The 25955-nt window shown below is 43.3% G+C and overlaps 2 protein-coding genes across 7 annotated transcripts in view; one reads left to right on the top strand and one right to left on the bottom strand.

The window, feature by feature from the left end:
- LOC139376558 (poly [ADP-ribose] polymerase tankyrase-2-like) overlaps positions 1-14674 on the top strand; it is a 31062-nt gene extending 16388 nt beyond the window's left edge. For 2 of the 6 annotated variants that reach the window (XM_071119290.1, XM_071119289.1), the window contains 25 exons: positions 365-589; positions 863-958; positions 1166-1202; positions 1309-1384; positions 1576-1670; positions 1801-1867; positions 2032-2218; positions 2407-2528; positions 2679-2770; positions 2931-3009; positions 3736-3907; positions 4034-4113; positions 4251-4396; positions 4557-4722; positions 4975-5194; positions 8424-8533; positions 9693-9881; positions 10562-10906; positions 11092-11212; positions 11461-11558; positions 11666-11740; positions 12402-12507; positions 12700-12886; positions 13136-13292; positions 13514-14660. In XM_071119290.1, the coding sequence (XP_070975391.1) occupies positions 365-589; positions 863-958; positions 1166-1202; positions 1309-1384; positions 1576-1670; positions 1801-1867; positions 2032-2218; positions 2407-2528; positions 2679-2770; positions 2931-3009; positions 3736-3907; positions 4034-4113; positions 4251-4396; positions 4557-4722; positions 4975-5194; positions 8424-8533; positions 9693-9881; positions 10562-10906; positions 11092-11212; positions 11461-11558; positions 11666-11740; positions 12402-12507; positions 12700-12886; positions 13136-13292; positions 13514-13576 (3311 nt within the window). In that variant the 3' untranslated portion in view covers positions 13577-14660. Of the gene's footprint in view, positions 1-364; positions 590-862; positions 959-1073; positions 1203-1308; positions 1385-1575; positions 1671-1800; positions 1868-2031; positions 2219-2406; positions 2529-2678; positions 2771-2930; positions 3010-3735; positions 3908-4033; positions 4114-4250; positions 4397-4556; positions 4723-4974; positions 5195-8423; positions 8534-9692; positions 9882-10561; positions 10907-11091; positions 11213-11460; positions 11559-11665; positions 11741-12401; positions 12508-12699; positions 12887-13135; positions 13293-13513 lie in introns of those variants that run through there. The other 4 variants (XM_071119292.1, XM_071119291.1, XM_071119293.1 and 1 more) reach the window with 3 other exon arrangements.
- A 9916-nt stretch (positions 14675-24590) lies between these two features.
- On the bottom strand, positions 24591-25955 carry LOC139375597 (dopamine receptor D6b). Its single transcript, XM_071117385.1, has one exon. The coding sequence runs from the start codon at positions 25926-25928 to the stop codon at positions 24591-24593; it is 1338 nt and encodes a 445-aa protein (XP_070973486.1). The 5' UTR covers positions 25929-25955.

The following is a 25955-nucleotide window of genomic DNA, read 5'->3' as shown; positions in this document are numbered from 1 at the left end:
GTAGGTATGTTTATGCATAGTCACTAAGTAGGTATGTTTATGCATAGTCACTAAGTAGGTATGTCTATGCATAGTCACTAAGTAGGTATGTTTATGCATAGTCACTAAGTAGGTATGTTTATGCATAGTCACTAAGTAGGTATGTTTATGCATAGTCACTAAGTAGGTATGTTTATGCATAGTCACTAAGTAGGTATGTTTATGCATAGTCACTAAGTAGGTATGTTTATGCATAGTCACTAAGTAGGTATGTTTATGCATAGTCACTAAGTAGGTATGTTTATGCATAGTCACTAAGTAGGTATGTTTATGCTTCTCTGTGGACCAGGTGCATCTATAAATCCATACCGTCTCTCTTATTCAGGATTTGGCCGCAGGGATGTGGTGGACTACCTACTACAAAACGGAGCCACCGTGCATGCCCGGGATGAGGGAGGCCTCGTATCACTCCACAACGCCTGCTCCTTCGGCCATTCTGAGGTGGTCAACCTGCTCCTGCACCATGGGGCCGATGCCAACTCCAGGGACAACTGGAGTTACACACCCCTCCACGAGGCCGCCATAAAGGGGAAGAGCGACGTCTGCATAGGTACAGTTGGATTCTGGCCTCCCTGTGAGGCTGTACCCTTGGGGGAAAATATGCATTGTTTAAGCACAGTGACTGTTCTCTTATGGCTTTGAGTATCATGGTCACATCTCCAGAACAATCCGTCATAGATACGTCTGTAATAGGCTTTCAGGACCACTTTTGTAAAAGCCAAGTATGGCAACTTTGGTGTGCCCTCTCCATATTGTTGGTGTAGAACATAAGCTATTTGTTTATATATTGTAAATGCTGATATGGGTGAATTTGGTGTTGTAGTGCTCCTGCAACATGGAGCCGAGCCAACGATTCGTAACACAGATGGGAGGACAGCGCTGGACCTGGCTGAGGAGTCCACTAAAGCAGTGCTGACCGGTGAGTGGGAGGAACATGTTCCTCACAAGCACTTTAGAGGCACCGAATTGCATGATTGCATCTATTTTGGGCATGGGAACAGACTGAAACTGTTCCTCTGGGAACCAAGAGTGGCAGAACACGCAGTTGAATGAATCAAAATGGTGAAGAACAAGAGTTATCTTGGAATACATGGGCTAATATGTTTCCACACTTTCCTAATCACAGGTGAATATAGAAAAGATGACCTGCTAGAAAGTGCAAGGTGGAGTATATCTCAGATTTTTAAATGGCCACCATTCAGATGCCTTGCAATCAACTGTGACCATTATTGTGCTCTACATGTTCTAATACATGTGATGCTTTCATAGGAGTGGGAATGAAGACAAGTTGATGGCCCTGCTAACACCATTGAATGTGAACTGTCATGCCAGTGACGGTCGGAAGGTAATTCACGTGCTCTCCTAAACTATTCATGAACAGACAACATTTTCCATCGCCTCTCTAAAATTCCAAATGCACTAAAATGAGGTAAAAGACAGATAGTCGTGCCCAAAACATGTTACTAACAAAGAGTGTGTCAGTCTGGACAAACAAACAAATCCATTTCAAATGGTCCTTTGTGGTGTATCTTTCAGTCCTCCCCTCTGCATCTGGCTGCTGGCTACAACCGTGTGAAGACAGTGCAGCTGCTGTTAAAGCATGGGGCTGACGTCCATGCTAAAGACAAAGGGTACGACTTGGTCTCTGTCCTTTCGTCATCCTCGTTGAATCAGCATCGTATGCTGCAGGGAAGGCATTGTATGTCTTTCCAATACTGTGCCAGCAAGTTCTCTGATGGATGACTCTCTCTGACGTTTCAGTGATCTGGTGCCCCTTCATAACTCCTGCTCCTATGGACATTACGAAGTCACTGAGATTTTAGTAAAGGTTTGTCTGAAACACATTCTTCCTGTATTTAGCTTATGTATTTTTGTGTCACTGTATGCAAAATGCACATTTCTTAACCCAGAGGCCCATTGAACATTCAAATGCTCATTGTACAAGTCTTGTTTGACCCCTGTCTCTCCATCGCTCCTTCCTTGGTAATGCAGCACGGCGCCTGTGTGAATGCCATGGACCTGTGGCAGTTCACCCCCCTGCACGAAGCCGCCTCTAAGAATAGGGTGGACGTGTGCTCCCTGCTCGTCAGCTACGGAGCCGACCCCACTTTCCTAAACTGCCACAACCAGAGCGCCATTGACCTGTCTCCCACTTCGCAGCTCAAAGAACGCCTGGCCTGTAAGCCGTGTATATTTTTCCCTCTTTTTCATTGTTCCTATTCTTTATGAACCTTGTTTTTTTGCTTGGAGGTCGTCTACAATACTCTAATAAAACTGAATGAAACAAATTATTTTAGGCAAGGGGCAACACCTTGATAATGAGTCCTGTTCTCCCTATGCAATAGCTGTGTCTTGTGTCTGTGACAGATGAGTTCAGAGGTCATGCCTTGCTCCAGGCAGCACGTGAAGCTGACCTGCCCCGCCTAAAGAAGCACCTGTCACTGGAGACCATGACCTTCAAGCATCCCCTTACGCATGAAACCGCACTGGTAAGACACCTCACTACTGAGTTGCCAACGTACTGCAGATAGTGTTGCTGCAGATTATACAGTCAATGAATTGCAGTGCTAGTATCCCATATATTGTTTTACATTTCTGGGTTACTCTGTGTTTTAAGATCTAAGATGTGTTTCTAACAGCACTGTGCAGCGACATCTCCCTATCCCAAGAGAAAACAAGTGTGCGAGTTACTGCTGAGGAAAGGGGCCAACGTGAATGAGAAGACTAAAGAGTGAGTAGTGCAAAGTGTGTCAGTCATTGACCCTTATCCCACAAGCAATTACCAGTCACTTTACTCTTACCGTTGTTGATATGACAGATATAAATGAGTCTGAATGCTCTGATAAGAGATTACAACCACTTTAACTTGTTTGTGATGTAATCTGTCCAAGCTTCCTGACCCCCTTGCACCTGGCTTCTGAAAAGTCACACAACGACATAATCGAGGTGTTGGTGAAACATGAGGCAAAGGTAAGTTCAGGTGTTATCAGAGCGTTATTAATAGTATAAAGATCAAGCCAACATGTGTATTTGCTTAATGGCCTATGATTCAGCGAGTGTGTGTGTGTGTGTGTGTGTGTGTGTGTGTGTGTGTGGTAATGGAGCATCAGGGCTCTAAATGCATCCTTAGTGCTCCCAACTTTAGAGTTAGGAGCACAAAATAATATCTAGGAATATATTTTGGTATTGATTGAAATTAAGCAAGAGATCAATCAGTCATTCAGTCATTCATGCTACGATCATTGATCTTCTAAAGAAGCTATACCTTGTCCTTTCTTTCTGTGCCTCCAAATGTTTAAATATACTTGGCTGTTAGCTAGCTAGCTAATGAGGTAACATGACTGAACAAGGTGTAAACAAATGCCTGTGAGTGGTTTTGGAACGACCCGCGACATGGTTTATGAACAGGCCCTAAAAAGTCACTTTTTGGTCAGGCACTCAGAAACAACTGCACAGCGGAAGCCTATCTTTACAACAGTTTTTATCTGGGCAATTTTTTTTCTTCTCCTGGTCGCACTGGTGCTCCCAAAATAAAATGTCAGGTCGACACAGGAAATATCTAGGAGCATATGCAACCAAAATGGTCATAATTTAGAGCCCTCGGTGCAATGCATGTGATTCTTGATAATACGAAGTGTCAATATTTGATTGTGTCTGCCCCCATAAAATAAATTAATTACTATTATATCCCTATAGGTCAATGCCCTGGACAACCTGGGCCAGACAGCTCTGCACCGTGCGGCCCACTGTGGCCACCTCCAGACCTGCCGTCTGCTGCTGAAATCAGGCTGCGACCCCCTCGTCATGTCTCTACGGGGTTTCTCTCCATCCCAAATGGGCAATGAGAGGGTGCAGGAGATACTGCATGGTAGGCTGGAAACAGCTAGGAGTATGTTACACGAACAGACAGGAACCTGGCTTGGGATGATCATTCTGGGTGGAAATATTTGCTCCCGTTTCACGTGTCAATAAATGTCTTATGTATGTCTTTCAGAGGGAACTCTGATTGGAAACTCTGATGTGGACTGGCAGTTGCTAGAAGCCTCCAAGTCTGGAGATTTGGAGATTGTTGAAGTAACTATCTCCAATACATTTTGGCATAATCTGACCAACCAATGCCCTATTGGTATAATACTCATGTTACAAATGATTGATTTCAAATGGTAACAGTAGTCTTCGTGATAACATGCCTGCTGTATTTATGTTTGCAGAAGCTGTGTACCATGCAGAATGTGAACTGTAGGGATGTAGAGGGCCGTCAATCCACCCCGCTCCACTTTGCGGCGGGGTATAACCGTGTGTCTGTGGTGGAGTACCTTCTACTGCATGGGGCTGACGTCCATGCCAAAGACAAAGGGTGAGCACAGGTCCTGACTTAGGCCAGGAGCTTTTCCCGGTCAGGTGATTTGGTCAGGAAAAACGCAAGGCTCTACCTATTCTCCAATGGGCCTGTGTCAGACTCGTCGCTCAGAAGGGTAATGTGTGTCCGTCTCTCTCTCGCGCTCTGTCTCCTGCAGTGGCCTGTTCCCCCTACACAATGCCTGCTCCTACGGTCACTATGAGGTGGCTGAATTGCTGGTCATCCACGGGGCTCTGGTCAACATAGCTGACCTGTGGAAGTTTACCCCTCTGCACGAGGCCGCCGCCAAGGGAAAATACGAGATCTGCAAACTGCTGCTGCAGGTAAGGAGTTTGTTTCCCGGAGTTTGTTTCCCTCTTACAGATTAGTGCTAGTTTATTTTCAACTGTGTTGGATCATCTACATAGCCACTTGGATTGGAATGATTTAGAGTCATCACTTACCCTGAAAACAATTGCGTTTGAATTTCGAGAAACCAGACACATCCTAATCCTGTGCAGTAGAACACATACTATAGAGCCTTCCAGTTCTAGCACAGATGATCTAAACACACACACCTATCACTCCCCTCCCAGCACGGTGCAGACCCGACCAAGAAGAACCGAGATGGGAGCACTCCACTGGACCTGGTGAAGGATGGGGACACTGACATGCAGGACTTGCTAAGAGGAGACGCTGCCCTGCTGGACGCAGCCAAGAAGGGCTGTCTGGCCCGGGTCGAGAAGCTCTGCAGCCCCGATAATGTTAACTGTAGAGACGCACATGGACGGCACTCTACACTGCTACACCTGGCAGGTCAGTCAGCGCACTGGAGCTTTCTGTAAGGACAGTGATCTTGAACCCTAGTCATTGAGAGCTTCAGTGTGTACAAGCCGTTGTTCCAACCCAACATTCACAAGTTTAAGGGTTTAGAATGTTTATTGAGAAATGTAATGGATGTGAGAATGAGGATTCGGGGCGGGGGTTTGGGAATGGACCGGGTGAAGCCGAGGGCTGCAGATGAAGGATCCAGGGGGGTGGACTCGGTAGAGTTTGGCTTGGAGTCCCAGGTTGACCTCATCAGGCCGTGGAAGTTGGGCTGTTGTTCTTCCCTCGCCCACTTGCAGGGCAAGGGGCGAGGTAGGAAGGAATTATTTTTAAATGGACCACCCTTGGCAGGAAATTCTACACTCGTTCATCCCGAGATGATTGTGTTTTCAGCCACCGGTAGCTTGTGGGTGCTTTATATGTGCTACAGTCAATTATGAGTGCATGTCTACTTATATTAAATATATACTTTTTAACATACACCTATTGTATGATAGCTAGCAAATTAATTAGCTAACTAACGTTAGCCTGCCTAGCTGGAACTTCTGAAGAAGTAAAATGTTTTATTTCTACAATTACCAAAAGATAACCAAACAAAACATTTTACGAGACGTGTTTGTGCCGTCATGTAGGTATTAGTAGCACAATTTCTAACTTATTTGCGTTCATTTTAACTTACCTAACTTACTTATATGTTGACTACTCCATTGATGTTGTTTTTAAGTTTTCGCTGACTTTTCTTAGCGGATGCACAATCGCCGCAAATTGAATTATGGGGAGTTTCAGGCCTTGGAGTGAACATAATTGTACACTCGGAAAGTCGACTAAAAACGAGGGAGGTGGGGCTTACGTTGCAAACTTACCTTGCTTGGCTAATCACTTGGACCGCCCTCCAAGATGGCGACGGAGATTCCCCCAAGGGCATAAGGCAAGGACAAGGGTGTGTCTTTTAAGTGCTTGAACCGCAGCCTTAAAAGACACACCCTCGATGTGCGACGATTGTACATCCGCTAAGAAAAGACGGCGAAAACTTAAAAACAACATCAATGGACAAGTCAACATACAAGCGTAAGTAAAAACAAATGCAAATACAGTTGGAGACGGAAGTATACGAACACTTAGGTTGGAATCATTAAAACTCGTTTTTCAACCACTCCACACATTTCTTGTTAACAAACTATAGTTTTGGCAAGTCAGTTAGGACATCTACTTTGTGCATGACACAAGTCATTTTTCCAACAATTGTTTACAGACAGATTATTTCACTTATAATTCACTGTAATTTCAGTTGCTCAGAAGAGCTTGGAAAATTCCATGGCTTTAGAAGCTTCTGATAGGCTAATTGACATAATTTGAATCAATTGGAGGTGTACCTGTGGATTTATTTCAAGGCCTACCTTCAAACTCGGTGCGTCTTTGCTTGACATCATGGGAAAATCAAAATAAATCGGCCAAGACCAAAATCAATTGTAGACCTCCACAAGTATGGTTCATCATTGGGATCAATTTCCAAACGCCTGAAGGTACCACGTTCATCTGTACAAACAATAGCACGCAAGTATAAACACCATGGGACCACGCAGCCATCATACCGCTAAGGAAGGAGATGCGTTCTGTCTCCTAGAGATGAACGTACTTTGGTGCGAAAAGTGCAAATCAATCCCAGAACAACAGCAAAGGGCCTTGTGAAGATGCTGGAAGAAACAGGTACAAAAGTATCTATATCCACAGTAAAACGAGTCCTATATCCACATAACCTGAAAGGCCGCTCAGTAGGGAAGAAGCCACTGCTCCAAAACTGCCATAAAAAAGCCAGACTACGGTTTGCAACTGCACATGGGGACAAAGATCGTACTTTTTGGAGAAATGTCCCCTGGTTTGGCCATAATGACCATCGTTATATTTGGAGGAAAAAGGGGGAAGCTTGCAAGCCCAAGAACACCATCCCAACCGTGAAGCATAGGGGTGGCAGCATCATGTTGTGGGGGTGCTTTGCTGCAGGAGGGACTGGTGCACTTCACTAAATAGCTGGCATCCTGAAGGAGGAAAATGATGTGGATATATTGAAGCAACATCTCAAGACATCAGTCAGGAAGTTAAAGCTTGGTCGCAAATGGGTCTTCCAAATTGACAATGACCCCAAGCATACTTCCAAAGTTGTGGCAAAATGGCTTAAGGATAACAAATGCAAGGTATTGGAGTGGCAATCACAAAGCCCTGACCTCAATCATATAGAACATTTGTGGGCAGAACTGAAAAAGCGTGTGCAAGCAAGGAGGCCTACAAACCTGACTCAGTTACACCAGCTCTTTCAGGAGGAATGGGCCAAACTTATTGTGGGACGCTTGTAGAAGGCCACCCGAAACGTTTGACCCAAGTTAAACAATTTATTTTAATTCTTAAAATAAAGTGGTGATCCTAACTGACCTAAGAAAGGGAATTTTTACTAGGATTTCAATGTCAGGAATTGTGAATGTATTTGACGAAGGTGTATGTAAACTTCCGACTTCAACTGTAAGTTAGAAATTGTGCTACTCATGCACATGACGGTACAAATACGTCTCATAAAAAGTAAATATGTTTTTGGGAAATTATAGAAAAACATTTTCCTTCTTCAGAAGTTCCAGCTAAGCAGGCTAATGTTAGTTCGCAAATTAATTTGCTAGCTATCATACAGTAGGCATATATTAATAATGATATATTTAATATAAGTAGACATGCACTCATAATTGACTGTAGCACATATACAGCACCCACAAGCTACCGGTGGCTGGAAACACAATCATCGCGGGACGAACGAGTGACAAATTTCCGGCCAAGGCTGGTCCATTTAAAAAATCATTCCTTCCTCCCTCGCTCCTTGCCCTGCAAGTGTATACTCGTCAGACATCACGATACGTCATCAGAAGTGTCCACTTAACTTGAGGGCTGAGGGGATAGGGTGTGTCTTTTAAGTGTTTGGACCATAGCCATAGTGTTGCCAACGGGAATGGAGGCTGTTTGGCAGCTGGTGCTTGTTCCGTTACTAGGGAGCTGTGTTCAAGGCAATTAGTTTAAATGTTGCATTTCAAGTCTGGTCTTCTCTCCTGAATTTGATTGATTCAACTAACTTGAAAAAGCCAGCAGACCATCAGGACGGGACTACGGATTTAAGGAGAATAGCATTTTCAGATCATTGCCTTTTCTGATTAAACGAATTATGTGTCTATTGTGTCAGCTGGCTACAACAACCTGGAGGTAGCAGAGTACCTGCTTCAGCATGGAGCAGAGGTCAACTCCCAGGACAAGGGAGGACTCATCCCCCTGCACAACGCTGCCTCCTACGGGGTGAGTCCCAGTTACCCTAATCTACTGTACACACTCACAGCACAATCACACTCTAAAGGTGTCCATTGAGTCTTCCTACTACCTGTACGGTATGATTTTCTCAGAGACACCAAAAGTAAACAGGATGTCTAGAGACTTGATTGATGTGCCTAGGTTTTTCTGTGGTTGTTGAAAGAGTCAGTGCCTCGTACTCGGCACACCAAACACTCACCAAGATCCTTGTCAAAGGCTTCTTTAAAAATGTAACCAGGAATTGGTTTCAGAGATTAAGCACACCTTTGAATAAAAATTGGCATCTTCTGCGGCCTTCACAACAAGCTCCTTTAAAAAAAAGAAATGTCATCATGAATTGGTTTCAGTGATGAGGGGTGAAGTATGTATGTTGGCCAAATGATTAGCACTCATGTCTCTATGACACAAAACACTGTTGGAAACAAAAGGCCAGTAGATTGCTTTGATCAGACCCTTGAGAAACGAGGAGCTCATCACACCACAGTCCTCCCCGACCGCCTGGTGCTTGCTCTAACTACACACACAGATTGGATCATCTCAAATAAGCAGTTGGTGTAAATACTTCAAAGTACTACTTAAGTCGTTTTTTGGGGGTATCTGTACTTTGGTTTACTATTGATATTTTTGACAAATGCTACGTTTACTTCACTACATTCCTGGAGAAAATAATGTACTTTTAATAGATTTCCCATGACACTCAAAAGTACTTGTTACATTTTGAATGGCTAGCGTGACAGGAAAATGGTCCAATTCACCTACTGCCTCTGATCTGGCGGACTCACTAAACAATATGCCTGAGTGTTGGAGTGTGCCCCTGGTTTTCCGTAAATAAAAAAACAAGAAAATGGTGTCATCTGGTTTGTTTAATATAGTGTTTTGCGATTTTTCTTTAAACCAATATTCGTAACCCTTTCTCTCCCTATAGATGTTTCTCACCCTTTTGTTTGCTTTGTTTCTTAAACCTGTGTTGGTTGGGTTACCACCTCAACCTAGATTTTAGAAGAGAAAGGGTGAATTAACTAGTAGAGGTCTTACCTAGTAGAAGTCCTATATCTGAGTCTGAGATGCAAGTTGACCAAAAGAACGAGAGAAAGTTACAAGACACGAACCAAGAGCCAAGTGGAGTCCAATGTGTTCTCATTTGCAGCATGTGGATGTGGCTGCTTTGCTCATCAAGTACGACGCATGCGTGAACGCCACAGATAAGTGGGCGTTCACTCCACTGCACGAGGCAGCGCAGAAAGGGAGGACCCAGCTGTGTGCCCTGCTATTGGCTCACGGGGCCGACCCCGCCCTCCGCAACCAGGAAGGCCAATCACCGCTGGACCTCGTCACGGTATCCGTCCACACACACTTGCTATCCTGTCTCTGAGCTGACAACCTCTCCCCAACACGGGATTGTGTGGGAAGGGGTAGCATAATCTGTCATCCTCACAGCCACCACACTCACCTGTTTGTCATGTCTACTGCTCTTGGATACATGAAATCCCTCTAATCACAACAACACCCTGACATTGTATATTGTGCTTGTGATTCGTGTTAACAGCATGTTAAACATCACCTACATAGTCTTGTTTGGAATTCTTTCCAGAGATTCGCTGTTGTTGAGGAGATTCAATGTCTCTCAATGCTTGTTTCTACACTCTCACATGGCCTGACCTTCACCAGCAACTACTGGGTGACATGACCTCTTTCTAAATAGAAGAGAGGACCTGTCTCTGTCTCTGGCAATGAAATGCCTGGAAAGTTCTCTCTCTCATCACACATTGCTAAATTACTTGAATGTACTATATGCATGTCAAGGGTTTGCTCACATAGGAGCATGTAGCCTTATTCATACTTTCTATGGGTTATTGATGTGTTGGCAACGGTCGCTAATGCAGTCTAATCGTGTTCCTTTGCATGGTTGTACTGTGATTGAGTCGTCAATATTTTGTGTCATTCTTCATTTCTCCTCCACGACTTGGTAAATTAGGGACAATGCCTCTTTCTCCTTTCTATCTTTTCTTTCTACAGGTGGACGATGTTCGTGCCTTGTTGACAGCGGCCATGCCACCTTCAGCCCTGCCCGGTTGCTATAAACCCCAGGTAATCCGTATGTCTGCCCCTGTAGGGGTGGTGGTCCCCCCCAGCCTCTCAGCCAGCTCCACACCTCTGTCCACCTTGGCCTCCAGCAACAGTCTGGACAATCAGGTCACTGCCTCCACCTGCACTGCCTTCCCTGAGCTACCTGCTCTCCTGGGGCCCTCTGGGGCTATGGGCACGGACAAGAAGGAGGGTCCAGGTGTGGATCTGAGTATCGGACAGTTCCTCAACAACCTTGGACTGGAACACCTACTAGAGATCTTTGAAAGAGAGCAGGTAAGCTGAACCCCAAAACGCAGCTCGCTTAAGTCTGATAACTTAGATAAACCTCTTTTTATATAAAAAGCTTCAAGGATGTCTTCAGCATCAGATGTTCCACAATAGGCCTATGAAGCATTACTTAAGATGCTGAAGGTGAGATCTGGCATTATTTTAAAGTTCACCGTTTTCTCTTTTTGAAGATCACACTGGATGTCCTGGTAGAGATGGGACACAAGGAGCTGAAAGAGATTGGTATCAATGCCTACGGACACAGACACAAGATTATCAAAGGAGTAGAGAGACTCACTAGCGGACCTCAAAGTACGTTTACACACTACAGGACCCATGCAGTTGTCCATAACACAGGTTCACTTCAAATGTATGTTAATGTGTTTAGCATTTAACGACGTGTTTTCCAAGGGCTGTTAGTGAATGCAACCATCAGAGATTTAGATTTTGACTTGATCTTCGTGTATGAAAGGGCAGTGTGCTTCGATTGATGTTCACATCCTGAAGGAAGTTTTGAACTACTGCAATAGTAAAAAGAAGTTCACGTTCCTGTGATGCAGGTTTGAACCCATACCTTGCGTTGAACACGGCGAACAGTGGGACCATACTAATAGATCTGGCGCCTGACGACAAGGAGTTTCAGTTGGTGGAGGAGGAGGTACAACCAACAAGATGACTCGCTATCAAACTCTTACATCTTATTGATCATATCTTGTTGTAAATTAGAAAATGTTGACTCGAATTTTGAGTCTTGTTTTTGAACAGTTGCAGAGTACGATCAGAGGGCACAGAGATGGAGGGCTTGCTGGAGGGGTTTTCAACAGATACAACATTGTTAAGGTACAGTTGGCTGGTTTCTATCCACATTAGGAAGGCAAAGCTCTGTTTTATTCTGTCAAATCAAATCAAATGTATTTATTTAGCCCTTCTTACATCAGCTGATATCTCAAAGAGGTGTACAGAAACCCAGCCTAAAACCCCAATCAGCAAGCAATGCAGGTGTAGAAGCACGGTGGCTAGGAAAAACTGCCTAGAAAGGCCAAAACCTAGGAAGAAACCTAAACCTAGAAAGGAACCAGGCTATGTGGGGTGGCCAGTCCTCTTCTGGCTGTGCCGGGTGGAGATTGTAACAGAACATGGCCAAGATGTTCAAATGTTCATAGATAACCAGCAGGGTCAAATAATAATAACCACAGTAGTTGTCAAGGGTGCAGCAAGTCAGCACCTCAGGAGTAAATGTCAGTTGGCTTTTCATAGCCGATCATTAGGAGTATCTCTACCGCTCCTGCTGTCTCCAGAGAGTTGAAAACAGCAGGTCTGGGACAGGTAGCACGTCCAGTTTAATCTAGTTAATGAAAGTCTAGTTAATGGAAGTCATTATTCAACTGCACATTCAGATGATGTTATATCAAATTTATTAACCACCATTAACCATATTCTCTTATCCCTGCTTTGAGAGAAAGGTATTGTTAATTCACTATTTTCCCCTCTTGATCTGCAGATCCAGAAAGTGTGCAACAAGAAGCTTTGGGAGAGGTACACCCATCGAAGGAAGGAGGTCTCCGAGGAGAATCACAATCACTCCAATGAACGGATGTTGTTTCACGGTAAGAGAATAATATACAGAATAGCACCGCCCACATTCCAATGAGAACCCATCATCCGTGACACTCCAGAAACCACTTGGGTCATGTTGTGTTCGTGGTTGATCTTTTTTTGCGTGCTTAAGTGTTTTAGACACTCAGAAATCCTATTTACAAGTGCTCAGTCCAGCATTCATGCCGCTCTTGACCCAACAGGTTCGCCGTTTGTCAACGCCATCCTCCACAAGGGTTTTGATGAGAGGCATGCTTACAAAGGCGGCATGTTTGGCGCAGGCATCTACTTTGCTGAGAACTCGTCTAAGAGTAACCAGTACGTCTACGGGATAGGAGGCGGTACAGGCTGCCCTCTGCACAAAGACCGGTCCTGCTACGTGTGCCAACGGTAAACCAGCCACCCAGTCCTTTGATGTTTCTCTACCACAGTAAACCATATCAAAGCTGAGGTCTTAGTCACCACAGTACAACTGAACCAAGCCATAGCTGGGCGCTAATAACACTCCAATGAGAGTTTCACAACGTTAAGAAAGAATGGCTCAAATGTGTCAAGTGGATTGATTGAATGGAGGTTCCTTCCTGGCATCACATGTGGCGTGATGTCTGATTGTCTGTGATGGGTTCTATGGGTCTTCAGGCACCTGCTGTTCTGCAGGGTGACCCTGGGCAAGTCCTTCCTGCAGTTCAGTGCCATGAAGATGGCCCACTCCCCTCCAGGACACCACTCTGTCACAGGGAGGCCCAGTGTCAATGGACTGTCACTGGCAGAGTATGTCATCTACAGAGGAGAGCAGGTACGGTAACTAGTGGCTTTGGCATATTGCATTAGTGTGTGACTTTCATTTTGACACTAACTACTGAAGTCACAGGATTGTCATTCTTTGTTATCAGCCTTACATTACATTTTTAATACTGCTCCTCTTGGATCTAATGTGTTAATTGTATGGTAGCATGCCCTTATGACTACCAAGCTGTTCAAATTGACTTGATCTGACACCTGTGTCATTTACTCTAGGCCTATCCAGAGTATTTGATCACCTATCAGATATTAAAGCCCGATGCCTCTGTGGATGGATAGAAGTGGAACGGAGGAAGGAAGAGCAACAAGTTAATTGTACAGAAGAACATCTCAGCCTGTTTCTGTTATGTTCAGGGCAGCAACAGCTTTACTAAATGCATGCACAAACAGATCTATTTATTTTTTCCTCCATTTGAAGCATTTCCATCTGTAGCCATTCTAACAAATGCTGTGCAGGACAACTACAACTGGCTAATGTCTAACTGTAATTCAAAAAAACTTATGTGTTATAGTAGTTATTTTCTGGAGACATTGTGTATCTATTTTTTTGTACTAGCGTGTTAATTTATTTACATTTTTATGCCCAAGTTATTGTAAATGAATGACCCATAGAATATGTATTCCATCAACCAGCAGGCAAAATCAGTGTTTTCAAAGTCTGCCTTGTGGGGATGTCTGGGTCATATTTATTAGGGCACATGGTAGCAAAAATGTTTCAAAAGTTGTGGAATGGAAAATTAATGTTTATTGGACAAGCCTAGGTGGTCACTCCCTGTTTCAGTCTGTTTTCTTCCATTGGTGCCTATTGCCTAATGGCTTATTTATCCAGTATTGTAAATCAGGACACAATTTCAGATCATTATCCTGTTAGGTGTATTGTTTGGTCTACAGTGACAGTTAAAAGATCAGGATCAGTGTCCTTTCATTCAGTAATGGTGGCCGCAGCAAAGTCTTCAAATTTGAGGACTCCTAAATTGTCATAAATTGCCCCTCCACGAAGTCTGTTTTGCTTTGAAAGCTGTTTGTTTTACACACCACACAAGGGTGACGAGACTACGCAGAGAAAACAAAACATGTAGTTTGTCAATTTCCCTCGGTCAGTGTTTGGATGCGCTGTGAGAACCGTGTCTGTCATTTGAAATAATGTGAAGTTAATTTACACTAATATGCTGTGGTTGCGTGATGTTCTCGCAGCACTTTGTTCCTTTTGCATGATATTCCTGTCTGATTAACTCTCGTTAGAGTTGTACGTCATGTTTGAACAGTGTTTGCTTAGTGCTAATTGGATGCATCATGGCTGGATCTGGGTGGGAATAATCTCCACACAAAACAGCCACATCAAAATAAATGAGCTATTTGTGAATCCTTGGTTGTAAATTGTTTGTAGTCTACTGTAAAAAAAAAAAAAAAAATTGAAGTTGCATGTAATTACTTATGGACCAAACTTTGCGTTATCTGTTTTTGTAGGTAGTGGAATAACTATCATTGTTATTTACACATGTTTCACTTGTCAGTATGATGTCTCCCAAGATAGTGTACGATTAGCCATACGAGCATACTACATACTTAAACTACTTAATTGCATACTCATTTCGACGTTTGATCTAGTAGAATTCACTGGTCTTTTACGACTCAAGTTTGACAACCGCTGATAATCATATAAATGACGCGCTGTACCAAAAAATAAAATGAACGAAAGTCACCGCAATCACGCATTAGATGACGCATTCGAAGTACTATTTTCGAAATGTCACAGCGTACTATAAACTTGTGTTTTTTGCACACTATTTAGTAGGCTAGGATGGACATTATACATACAGTCTTCCTCTCTACCTAGGCTACTGCTTTCCTGCCGCATTGTTTTCATGAGACGTTGAGTGTCCGATTATGGCACTCTTCAGTTCAAGATGTTTTGACATGCAAGAGAACCCATTTGGGCCGTAGGAGTGGGCTTGTTACAGTTTAATGTAGTTTAACCTTTTGTCCGACCTGAACTGAGATGTACACTACAAAGCGGAAGAGGAATTATTGAGACCACTTTGATAAATTCTGAGTTCAATTTGGGATAACCATTGACAAGAAGGTGGCTCACCTTTTAGCCAGGCAGTGGAGAGCCGGGGCGAAAGTAACACGCCCATCTTCTCATAACACAGAGGCTAGTGAAGTCAGCACGTTCCTAATGTGGAGGTCAACCAGTATATACACTACCGTTCAAAAGTTTGGGGTCACTTAGAAATGTCCTTGTTTTTGAAAGAAAAATACATTTTCCGTCCATTAAAATAACATCAAATTGACCAGAAATACAGTGTAGACATTGTTAATGTTGTAAATGACTATTGTAGCTGGCAATGGCAGATTTTTTATGGAATATATACATAGGCGTACAGAGGCCCATTATCAGCAACCATCACTCCTGTGTTCCAATGGCACGTTGTATTTAGCTAATCCAAGTTTATAATTTTAAAAGGCTAATTGATCATTAGAAAAACCTTTTGCAATTATGGTAGCACAGCTGAAAACTGTTGTCCTGATTAAAGAAGCAATAAAATTGTCCTTCTTTAGACTAGTTGAGTATCTGGAGCATCAGCATTTGTGGGTTCGATTACAGGCTCAAAATGGCCAGAAACAAATAACTTTTTTTCTGGAACTTGTCCGTCTATTCTTGTTCTGAGAAATGAAGGCTATTCCATGTGAGAAATTGCCAAGAAACTGAAGATCTCATACAACACTGTGTACTACTCTCTTCACAGAATGGCGCAAACTGGCTCTAACCAGAATATAAAGAGGAGTGGGAGGCCCCGGTCCACAACTGAGCAAGAGGACAAGTACAGTAGAGTGTCTAGTTTGAGAAATAGACGCCTCACAAGTTCTCAACTGGCAGCTTCATTAAATAGTACTCGCAAAACACCAGTCTCGACGTCAACAGTGAAGAGGCGACTTTGGGATGCTGGCCTTCTAGACAGTTGCAAAGAAAAAGCCGTGTCTCAGATTGGCCAATAAAAATAAAAGATTAAGATGGGCAAAAGAACACAGACACTGGACAAAGGAACTTTGCCTAGAAGTCCAGCATCCCGGAGTCGCCTCTTCTCCACTACAGCCCTTTGAGGTTAATGGGGGCCTGTTCGGCCCACCTTTTCCTGTAGTCCACGATCAGCTCCTTTGCTCCTTTGCTCACATTGAGGGAGAGGTTGTTGTTTCCAACCCCAGTGGATACACTACTAGGGTTGAAAACACCGGCACATTATTGGCCAAGGGTGATGCTCCACCCTTTTCCTCCTCTATGTTTGATACTCCCCACTACGGCTGTGGAGGTCATGTCAGCTGGTTTTGTCAGCTGGTTATTGTCATACAAAAGACTGCTGGTATCACGGTAATTTACCATTAATTAACATAAATGAGTTTAGCATCTCCAGGTCTCCATGCATACAAGCTGCATACAAGCCTCTGATGCACGCTTTTAAAACATCTAGATGCACTGCAGCACTTACAGTAATGCAGCTGGTGGCCACACCAGATACTGACTGTTACTTTTTTTTTGACCCCCCCACATTATTCCATTTCTGTTTGCCACATGTCTGTGGAACTTGTTCAGTTTATGTCTCAGTTGTTGAATCTTATGTTCATACACATATTTACTCATGTTAAGTTTGCTGAAAATTAACGCAGTTGACAGTGAGAGGACATTTCATTTTTTGCTGAGTTTACATTATCACAGTGGTGTTGGCAGTCACAATGTAAGTAACCTAATGTATGTCCCTCTAACTCCGCTGAATGCCTCTGTTGATCCTACAGCTATTGTGTACAGTAATCATGTGCCTTGTATACAGTAATCATAGCACTGAGGCAGTGTGCCCTAGTAGTAAGTCCACTGTGTTCAGCTCACCCTGCACTATCAGCTTACATATATAAATAACATTGTCATGTCTACTTCTGATAAGCCTCCCAGTAATGCAATAAAAACAATCAAGCATCGCAGAAAAGGGCTAAAAATAGCCCACATTAACATTTGTAGCCGAAGAAACAAGGTCCATTAAATCAATAACTTGCTAGTAAGAGATAGCATTCATATTCTCTGAAACACACTTAGATAATACCTTTGATGACACAGTGGTAGCAATACATGGTTATAACATCTACAGAAAAGACAGAAATGCCAATGGGGGTGATGTTGCGGTGTATATTCAGGGCCACATTCATGTAAAGCTTAGAGAGGATCTCATGTTAAATACTGTTGAAGTAATATGGATACAGGTTAATCTGCCTCACCTAAAGCCCATTCTGGTGGGAAGCTGCTATAGATCACCATGTGCTAACAGTCAGTATCAGTATAATATGTGTGAAATGCTTGACAATGTATGTGGTATTAACAGAGAGCTATATTTTCTGGGTGAACTAAATATTGACTGTCTTTCATCCAGCTGGCTATTCAGCAAAAAGCTTCAAACTGTAACCAGTGCCTACAACCTGGTTCAGTCAACTTACCAGGGTATTTACAAATAGCAAACAAGAATGAAATCATCAACATGCATTAGTAAATCCATCGGATGTAGTGATCACAATATAGTAGCCATATGTAGGAAGGCTGGGCATAATATGGTGTATAAGAGGTCATACAATAAGTTTTGTAGTGATTCCTGTGTTGATGATGTAAAGAATATTTGATAGCCTGTGGTGTGTAATGAGGAGCAACCAGAAGCTGCACTTGACACTTATGAAATTGTTTATTCCAGTTTCCAATAAGCATGTACCCATTAAGAAAATTACTGTCACGTTCGTCGTATACAGTACATAATGAAAGGACCAAGGCGCAGCGTGAGGAGAGTCAAAGAATAAACAAATGTGCAGAACAAAACAATATCCCACAAACGCAGGTGAGAAAAGGACCACACTAAGTATGATCCCCAATTAGAGGCAACGATCAGCTGCCTCCAATTGGGAACCATACTCACACCAACATAGAAATTCAAGACTAGAACACCCCCTAGTCACGCTCTGATCTATTGCACCATAGAGAACCCAAGGGCTCTCTATGGTCAGGGCGTAACAGAACCCCCCCCCCCCAAAGGTGCGGAATCTGACCGCAAAACCTGAACCTGGATGGGGAGGGTTAGGGTGGGCAACTAGCGTTGTGGCGGCTCCGGTGTGGGACATAGCCCCCGCTCAGACCACTGATCTGACCGCTGGGACTGGACGCCGTGCCCGGACTGGACACCGGCGCAGAGGAAGTTACAAAAGTGTCCAGAGCATGGAGGTGCTACCAGGAGACAGGCCAGTACATCAGGAGATGTGGAGGAGGCCGTAGGAGGGCAACAACCCAGCAGCAGGACCGCTATCTCCGCCTTTGTGCAAGGAGGAGCAGGAGGAGCACTGCCAGAACCCCACAAAATGACCTCCAGCAGGCCACAAATGTGCATGTGTCTGCTCAAATGGTCAGAAACAGACTCCATGAGGGTGGTATGAGGGCCTGACGTCCACAGGTGGGAGTTGTGCTTACAACACCGTGCAGAACGTTTGGCATTTGCCAGAGAACACCAAGATTGGCAAATTCGCCACTGGCGCCCTGTGCTCTTCACAGATGAAAGCAGGTTCACACTGAGCACGTGACAGACATGACAGAGTCTGGAGATGCCGTGGAGAACGTTCTGCCTGCAACATCCTCCAGCATGACCGGTTTGGCAGTGGGTCAGTCATGGTGTGGGGTGGCATTTCTTTGGTGGGCCGCACAGCCCTCCATGTGCTCGCCAGAGGTAGCCTGACTGCCATTAGGTACCGAGATGAGATCCTCAGACCCCTTGTGAGACCATATGCTGCTGCGGTTGGCCCTGGGTTCCTCCTAATGCAAGACAATGCTAGACCTCATGTGGCTGGAGTGTGTCAGCAGTTCCTGCAAGAGGAAGGCATTGATGCTATGGACTGGCCCGCCCGTTCCCCAGACCTGAATCCAATTGAGCACATCTGGGACATCATGTCTCGCTCCATCCACCAACGCCACGTTGCACCACAGACTGTCCAGGAGTTGGCGGATGCTTTAGTCCAGGTCTGGGAGGAGATCCATCTGGAGACCATCCGCCACCTCATCAGGAGCATGCCCAGGCGTTGTAGGGAGGTCATACAGGCATGTGGAGGCCACACACACTACTGAGCCTCATTTTGACTTGTTTTAAGGACATTACATCAAAGTTGGATCAGCCTGTAGTGTGGTTTTCCACTTTAATTTGGAGTGTCACTCCAAATCCAGACCTCCATGGGTTGATAAATTTGATTTCCATTGATAATTTTTGTGTGATTTTGTCAGCACATTCAACTATGTACAGAAAAACGTATTCAATAAGAATATTTCATTCATTCAGATCTAATACAGGCATGTGGCGGCCACACACACTACTGAGCCAAATTTGGACTTGTTTTAAGGACATTACATCAAAGTTGGATCAGCCTGTAGTGTGGTTTTCCACTTTAATTTGGAGTGTCACTCCAAATCCAGACCTCCATGGGTTGATAAATTTGATTTCCATTGATAATTTTTGTGTGATTTTGTTGTCAGCACATTCAACTATGTACAGAAAAACGTATTCAATAAAAATATTTCATTAATTCAGATCTAGGATGTGTTATTTTAGTGTTCCCTTTATTTTTTTGAGCAGTGTATTTATTAAAGTGAACCTTCAAAAAAAAAAAAGAATAAACAAACGTGCAGTTCGTAGCACTGAACCAAAACAAAACAATATCTCACAAACGCAGGTGGGAAAAGGACCACACTAAGTATGATCTCCAATTAGAGGCAACGATCATCAGCTGCCTCCAATTGGGAATCATACTCGCACCAACATAGAAATTCAAGACTAGAACACCCCCTAGTCACGCTCTGACCTATTGCACCATAAAGAACCCCAAAGGCTCCCTTGGTCAGGGCGTGACAATTACTGTAAAAACTTAAATCCCCATGGATTAATGAGGAATTGAACATTTTATGGTTGAGAGGGATGAGGCAAAGGAATAGAAAATAAGTCTGTTTGCACAACCGATTGGAAAACGTACTGCAAATTTCGAAATCTTGACTAAACTGAATAAAAAGAAGAAGAAACTATTCTATGAAACAAAGATTAAATGATAGTAAAAACTCTTTGGAGCACCTTAAATGAAATGTTGGCCAAAAAGGAAAACTCAGCTCCATCATTCATTGAATCAGTTGGCTCATTCATCACAAAAGCCACTGATATATCCAAATACTATAATACTTTTTTTCATTGGCAAGATTAGAAAACTTGACATGCCAGCAACAAACATTGACACTACACTGATCAAATTATGAAAGACAAGCATTGTAATATTGAGTTCCGTCTATCAACAATGACAAGCCACCAGGGTCCGACAACTAGGATGGAAAATTACTGAGGATAATAGCGGACGATATTGCCACTCATATTTGCCATATCTTCAATCAAAGCCTACAAGAAAGTGTGTGATCTCAAGCCTGGATAGAAGCAAAAGTCATTCCGCTACCCAAGAATAGTAAAGCCCGCTTTACTGTCTCAAATAGCCAACCAATCAACCTGTTACCAACTCTTAGTAAACTTTTGGAAAAAATAGTGTTTGACCAGATACAATGCTATTTTACTGTAAACAGTAGATAGTGAGAACTGTTTTGCTAGACTTCAGTGTGGCTCTTGACATTATTGATCATAGTCTGCTGCTGGAAAAATTGACTAAAGACTTTCAGCACACTTATAGGGAAGGACATTCAACACACAGGGTGTTCTTTAATGGAAGCCTCTCCAACATAATCCAGATAGAATAAGGAATTCCCCAGGGCAGCTGTCTAGGCCCCTTACTTTTCTCAATCTTTACTAATGACATGCTTTGAGTAAAGCCAGTGTGTCTATGTATGCAGATGACTCAACACTATACACGTCAGCTACTACAGCGAGTGAAATTACTCCAACACTTAACAAAGTGCTGCAGTCAGTTTCAGAATGGGTGGTAAGAAATAAGTTAGTCCTAAATAGTTCAAAAAACTAAAAGCATTGTATTTGGGACAAACCATTCACTAAACCTCAACTAAATATTGAAATTGATCAAGTTGAGGTGACTAAACTGCTTGGAGTATCCCTGGATTGTAAACTGTCATGGTCAAAACAGTAGCTAAGATGGGGACACAGCTCGGACACCCATGCATACCCCACAAGACATGCCACCAGAGGTCTCTTCACAACCAAGTCCAGAACACATTATTTGTATTTATTAAGGATCCCCATTAGCTACATAGAGCCATGACTACATGGAACTCTATTCAACATCAAGTAACTCACGCAAGCAGTGGAATCAGATTTAGAAAACTGAGAAACACACCTTATGGAACAGCGAAGTATGTGAAGACACACACACAGGCACAGACACAGGCATACACATGCTACACACGCACTCTACACACATGTACACATCGATTTTGTACTGTAGATATGTGGTAGTAGAGTAGAGGCCTGAGGCAGCAGCTAATGGCAATCCTTAATAAATACAAATACAAATCTAAACCAGCACCTCTACCAGAGACCACCACACGGTGGTGCTCTTTTTCACATATAAATGGACTTGACTCTCCAGCCTAGTCTCATAGAGTAGATGTAACATAGCACATGTAAATCCGGGACACTCAAATTACACTGAACAAAAATTTAAATGCAACCTGTTAAGTGTTGGTCCCATGTTTCATGAGCTGAAATAAAAGATCCCAGAAATGTTCCATACAAACAAAAAGCTTATTTCTCACAAATTTGGTGCACAAATTTGTTTACATCCCTGTTATGGAGCATTTCTCCTTTGCCAAGATAATCCATCCACCTGACAGGTGTGGCATATCCAAAAGCTGATTAAACAGCATGATCATTACACAGGTGCACCTTGCGCTGGCGGCGATACAAGGCCACTGTAAAATATGCAGTTTTGTCCAACAGCACAATGCCACAGATGTCTCAAGATTTGAGGGAGCTTGCGATTGGCATGCTGACTGCAGGAATGTCCACTAGAGCTGTTGCCAGAAAATAAAATGTTAATTTCTCTACCATAAGCCTCCTCCAATGTCATTTTAAAGAATTTGGCAATACATTCAACATTCCTCATGACCGCAGACCATGTGTAACCATGCCAGCCCAGGACCTACACATCCGGCTTCTTCACCTGCGGGATCATCTGAGACCAGCCACCCGGACAGCTGATGAAACTGTGGGTTTGCACAACTGAAGAATTTCTGCACAAACTGTCAGAAACCATCTCAGATGAGGGAAGCTCATCTGCGTGCTCGTCGTCCTCACCAGGGTCTTGACCTGACTGCAGTTCTGCGTCGTAACCGACTTCAGTAGGCAAATGCTCATCTTCGATGGCCACTGGCACACTGGAGAAGTGTGCTCTTCACAGATCAATCCCGTTTTCAACTGTACCAGGCAGATGGCAGACAACGTATACGCCGTTGTGTGGGCGAGCGGTTTGCCAATGTCGACGTTGTGAACAGAGTACCCCATGGTGGTGGTGGGGTTATGGTATGGTTAGGCATAAGCTATGAACAACAAACACAATTGTATTTTATCGATGGCTATTTGAATACACAGATACTGTGACGAGATCCTGAGGCCCATTGCCATGCCATTCATCCGCTGCCATCACCTCATATTTCAGCATGATAATACACAGCCCCATGTCGCAAGAATCTGTACACAATTCCTGGAAGGTGAAAATGTCCCAGTTCTTCCATGGCCTGCATACTCAACAGATATGTCACCTATTGGGCATGTTTGGGATGCTCTGGATTGACATGTATGACAACGTGTTTCAGTTCCCGCCAATATCCATGCACTTCGCACAGCCATTAAAGAGTGGGACAACATTCCACAGGCTACAATCAACAGCCTGATTAACTCTAGGAGATGTGTCGAGCTGCATGAGGCAAATGGTGGTCACACCAGATACTGACTGGTTTTCTGATCCAAGTCCCTACCTTTCGTTTAAGGTATCTGTGACCAACAGATTCATTTCTGTATTCCCAGTCATGTGAAATCCATAGATTAGGGCCTAATGAATTCATTTCAATTGACTGATTTCCTTTTATGAATTCTAACTCAATAAAAAAAAAAAATTGTTGCATGTTGCGTTTACATTTTTGGTCAGTATTATTTCAAGTTTGTGCTCTATGTATCCAGTGAGCATGGTTCATAGCATACAGTAACTATTTAAAAGGTCAACAGACAGCTGATTTTTTGCATTGAAGCGTGTAAAATGGCCTACTGTAGTTTTTATTTTCTTCTGAAAGCAAATGCAAAACATTATTGAATTCAAACTATCTGTTCTCAGGTCCACAACAATTTGCAATTCTTTTTGTGTTTCAGAAATGGTAAAATGTCACTGGAAAAATAAAACATTGATGGTCCTCCACACGTTTTACGCCAAGTCTGATTTATAAAGGGAAGCATACATGTATGACGTGAGCCAAGTTTGTACATGTCAATGTACACCATCGTTATAAATGAAGCCCCAGGGCCCTTATTCACAAAATGTTTCAGAGAAGGAGTGTTTATCTGGGATTACATCCCACCCCCTCTAATTCATTATGATTTACAAGGCAGAAGTGATTCTAGTCCAATTTTCCTACTCTGAGATGGTTGTGAGTACAGGCCAAATTGTCCTCCCCCAGACACAGATTAAGCCTAGCCTTGGACTATAAAACAATCTCTGTTGTCCGGGAAACTGGCCCATAAATGTCTACCTTGGCTCCAATGTATGTTTGCTTTTATATATCACTTACATGTTTTGCAAACATGTACTCTTCACTCTCTACCTCTCCTGGAGTGGGTATGCTTTCACAGTTAAACCTGCTGCTACATTCACAAGATAACTACCACATAATTGCCACTGCAATTAAACAGCCAATTATCTGTAATTATACTACTTGGTTCCTGCATCTTACCATATCAAAGACTTACTCGCCCACACATGATGCATCTTTTATTTATTTTGAGTGGAATGGTATTAAAGTACACAATGTATTGTATTAGCATAATTACATTTCCTTATGAGTTGTAAAAATTACAATTAAGAAAGAGACATTTATTGGTCAGTGTAATCTTTTTCTTTTTCATCTTCAACTCAATTACTTGGGGTTTGTACCAATGCTTTTATGTACACTGATATGCCCGAATATTGCACACTATAAAACCATCGGCACGTCAGAATATAGGGATAATAACTGCCCTTTTGTAGATCAAACATAAAAAAAGACACAACGTGAGCAAAATGTAGACTTGTTTCACAGATCCTCAACTTGACCTGGAATCACATAACACTCATTGGGTCCAGTTGAGGGGAAAGGCATCATATCTAATGATATTTCTGCTTCACATTCAAGCTGCAGTATTGCAGGCAGGATAATGTTTCTTTGGTTACGTGAGGTATTAGAGACAACGGAGACTTTGTCAAATGGTAGGTCCAAATCTTCCCCGTGTGAGACCATGGGCAGGCGTTGCGCACAATGCGCAGAGGCATTGATAGTTGCGTTCTGGAACGTAGTGTCGTGGCGGTAAGACATCAACTCGTTACTTAAATGGACAGCTTCTACAGAACTGGAACAGTATCTTTTGCAGCCCAGAATGGTGGAGAATGCTTTTCTGAAATCAGCATTAAAAGCGTATATGACTGGGTTTAACGATGAGTTTGCCCATCCAAACCACACAAACATGTTAAACGTGGTGTTACTTACGCACAGGCGATCACCAAGATTGTTAATGTCACAAAAAGGTACTATGCAGTTGACCACGAAAAAAGGCAGCCAGCAAAATACAAACACTCCCATAATGATAGAGAGTGTCTTCAAAACTTTAGTTTCTTTTTTAAAGGTTGTTTTTAATGAGTTTGTTTTCTCGGCTGCTTGCTGATTGTTCTGTGCGTGTTCCACGGCAGTCTCCAAGGATGATATTCTCCGGATCTGGGTTTGCGCAATCCGGTAGATCCGGGTGTAAGTGCCAACCATAATAACGACGGGAATGTAAAAACTGATCAATGAGGAAGATATGGCATACGTGCTATTCAAGCTTGCGTTGCAGTCCTCTATTTGGTTGATTTGATTAGTGTCGTCCACTCTTTCCATTTCCTCCTCTGACTTGTGCCAATTGAGCTGGACGGGAATGAAGGAGATAAGAATGGAGAGGGTCCATGCCACTCCGATCATAACGAAAGCAAACCTTTGAGTCATTTTACGTTCATATCGAAAAGGGCTCGAAATTGCCCAGTATCGGTCCATACTTATTATACAAAGATTGAGAATAGACGCGGTGGAGCACATGATGTCAAAAGCTATCCAGGTATCACAGAAGCTGCCGAAGATCCAGTAGCCGGCCACGTCAGACATAGCCTTCCACGGCATCACAAGAATGGCCACGAATAGATCCGACACCGCCAAGGAGATTACAAAAAAGTTAGTCACTTTAGATCTAAGGTGTCGAAATTTGATCACAGCGGCGCACACAAGCGTATTCCCAAAAAGCGTGGAGACGATCAGCATGAACAAGACGCACCCGGTGAGAGCACGGACGCTGTGCTTGGAGCTGTCCGTTTCAGCACTTGCGGTTTCGTTGTCAGATTTCTCCATTGACTAATTTCTCCTCTTTTCTGCGCA

The sequence above is a fragment of the Oncorhynchus clarkii genome, chromosome 20, assembly GCF_045791955.1.
Source record: "Oncorhynchus clarkii lewisi isolate Uvic-CL-2024 chromosome 20, UVic_Ocla_1.0, whole genome shotgun sequence".
Classification (NCBI taxonomy): Eukaryota; Metazoa; Chordata; class Actinopteri; order Salmoniformes; family Salmonidae; genus Oncorhynchus; species Oncorhynchus clarkii.
The sequence above is the reverse complement of the archived record's forward strand: the minus strand, read 5'-3'. Positions and strand labels throughout refer to the sequence as shown.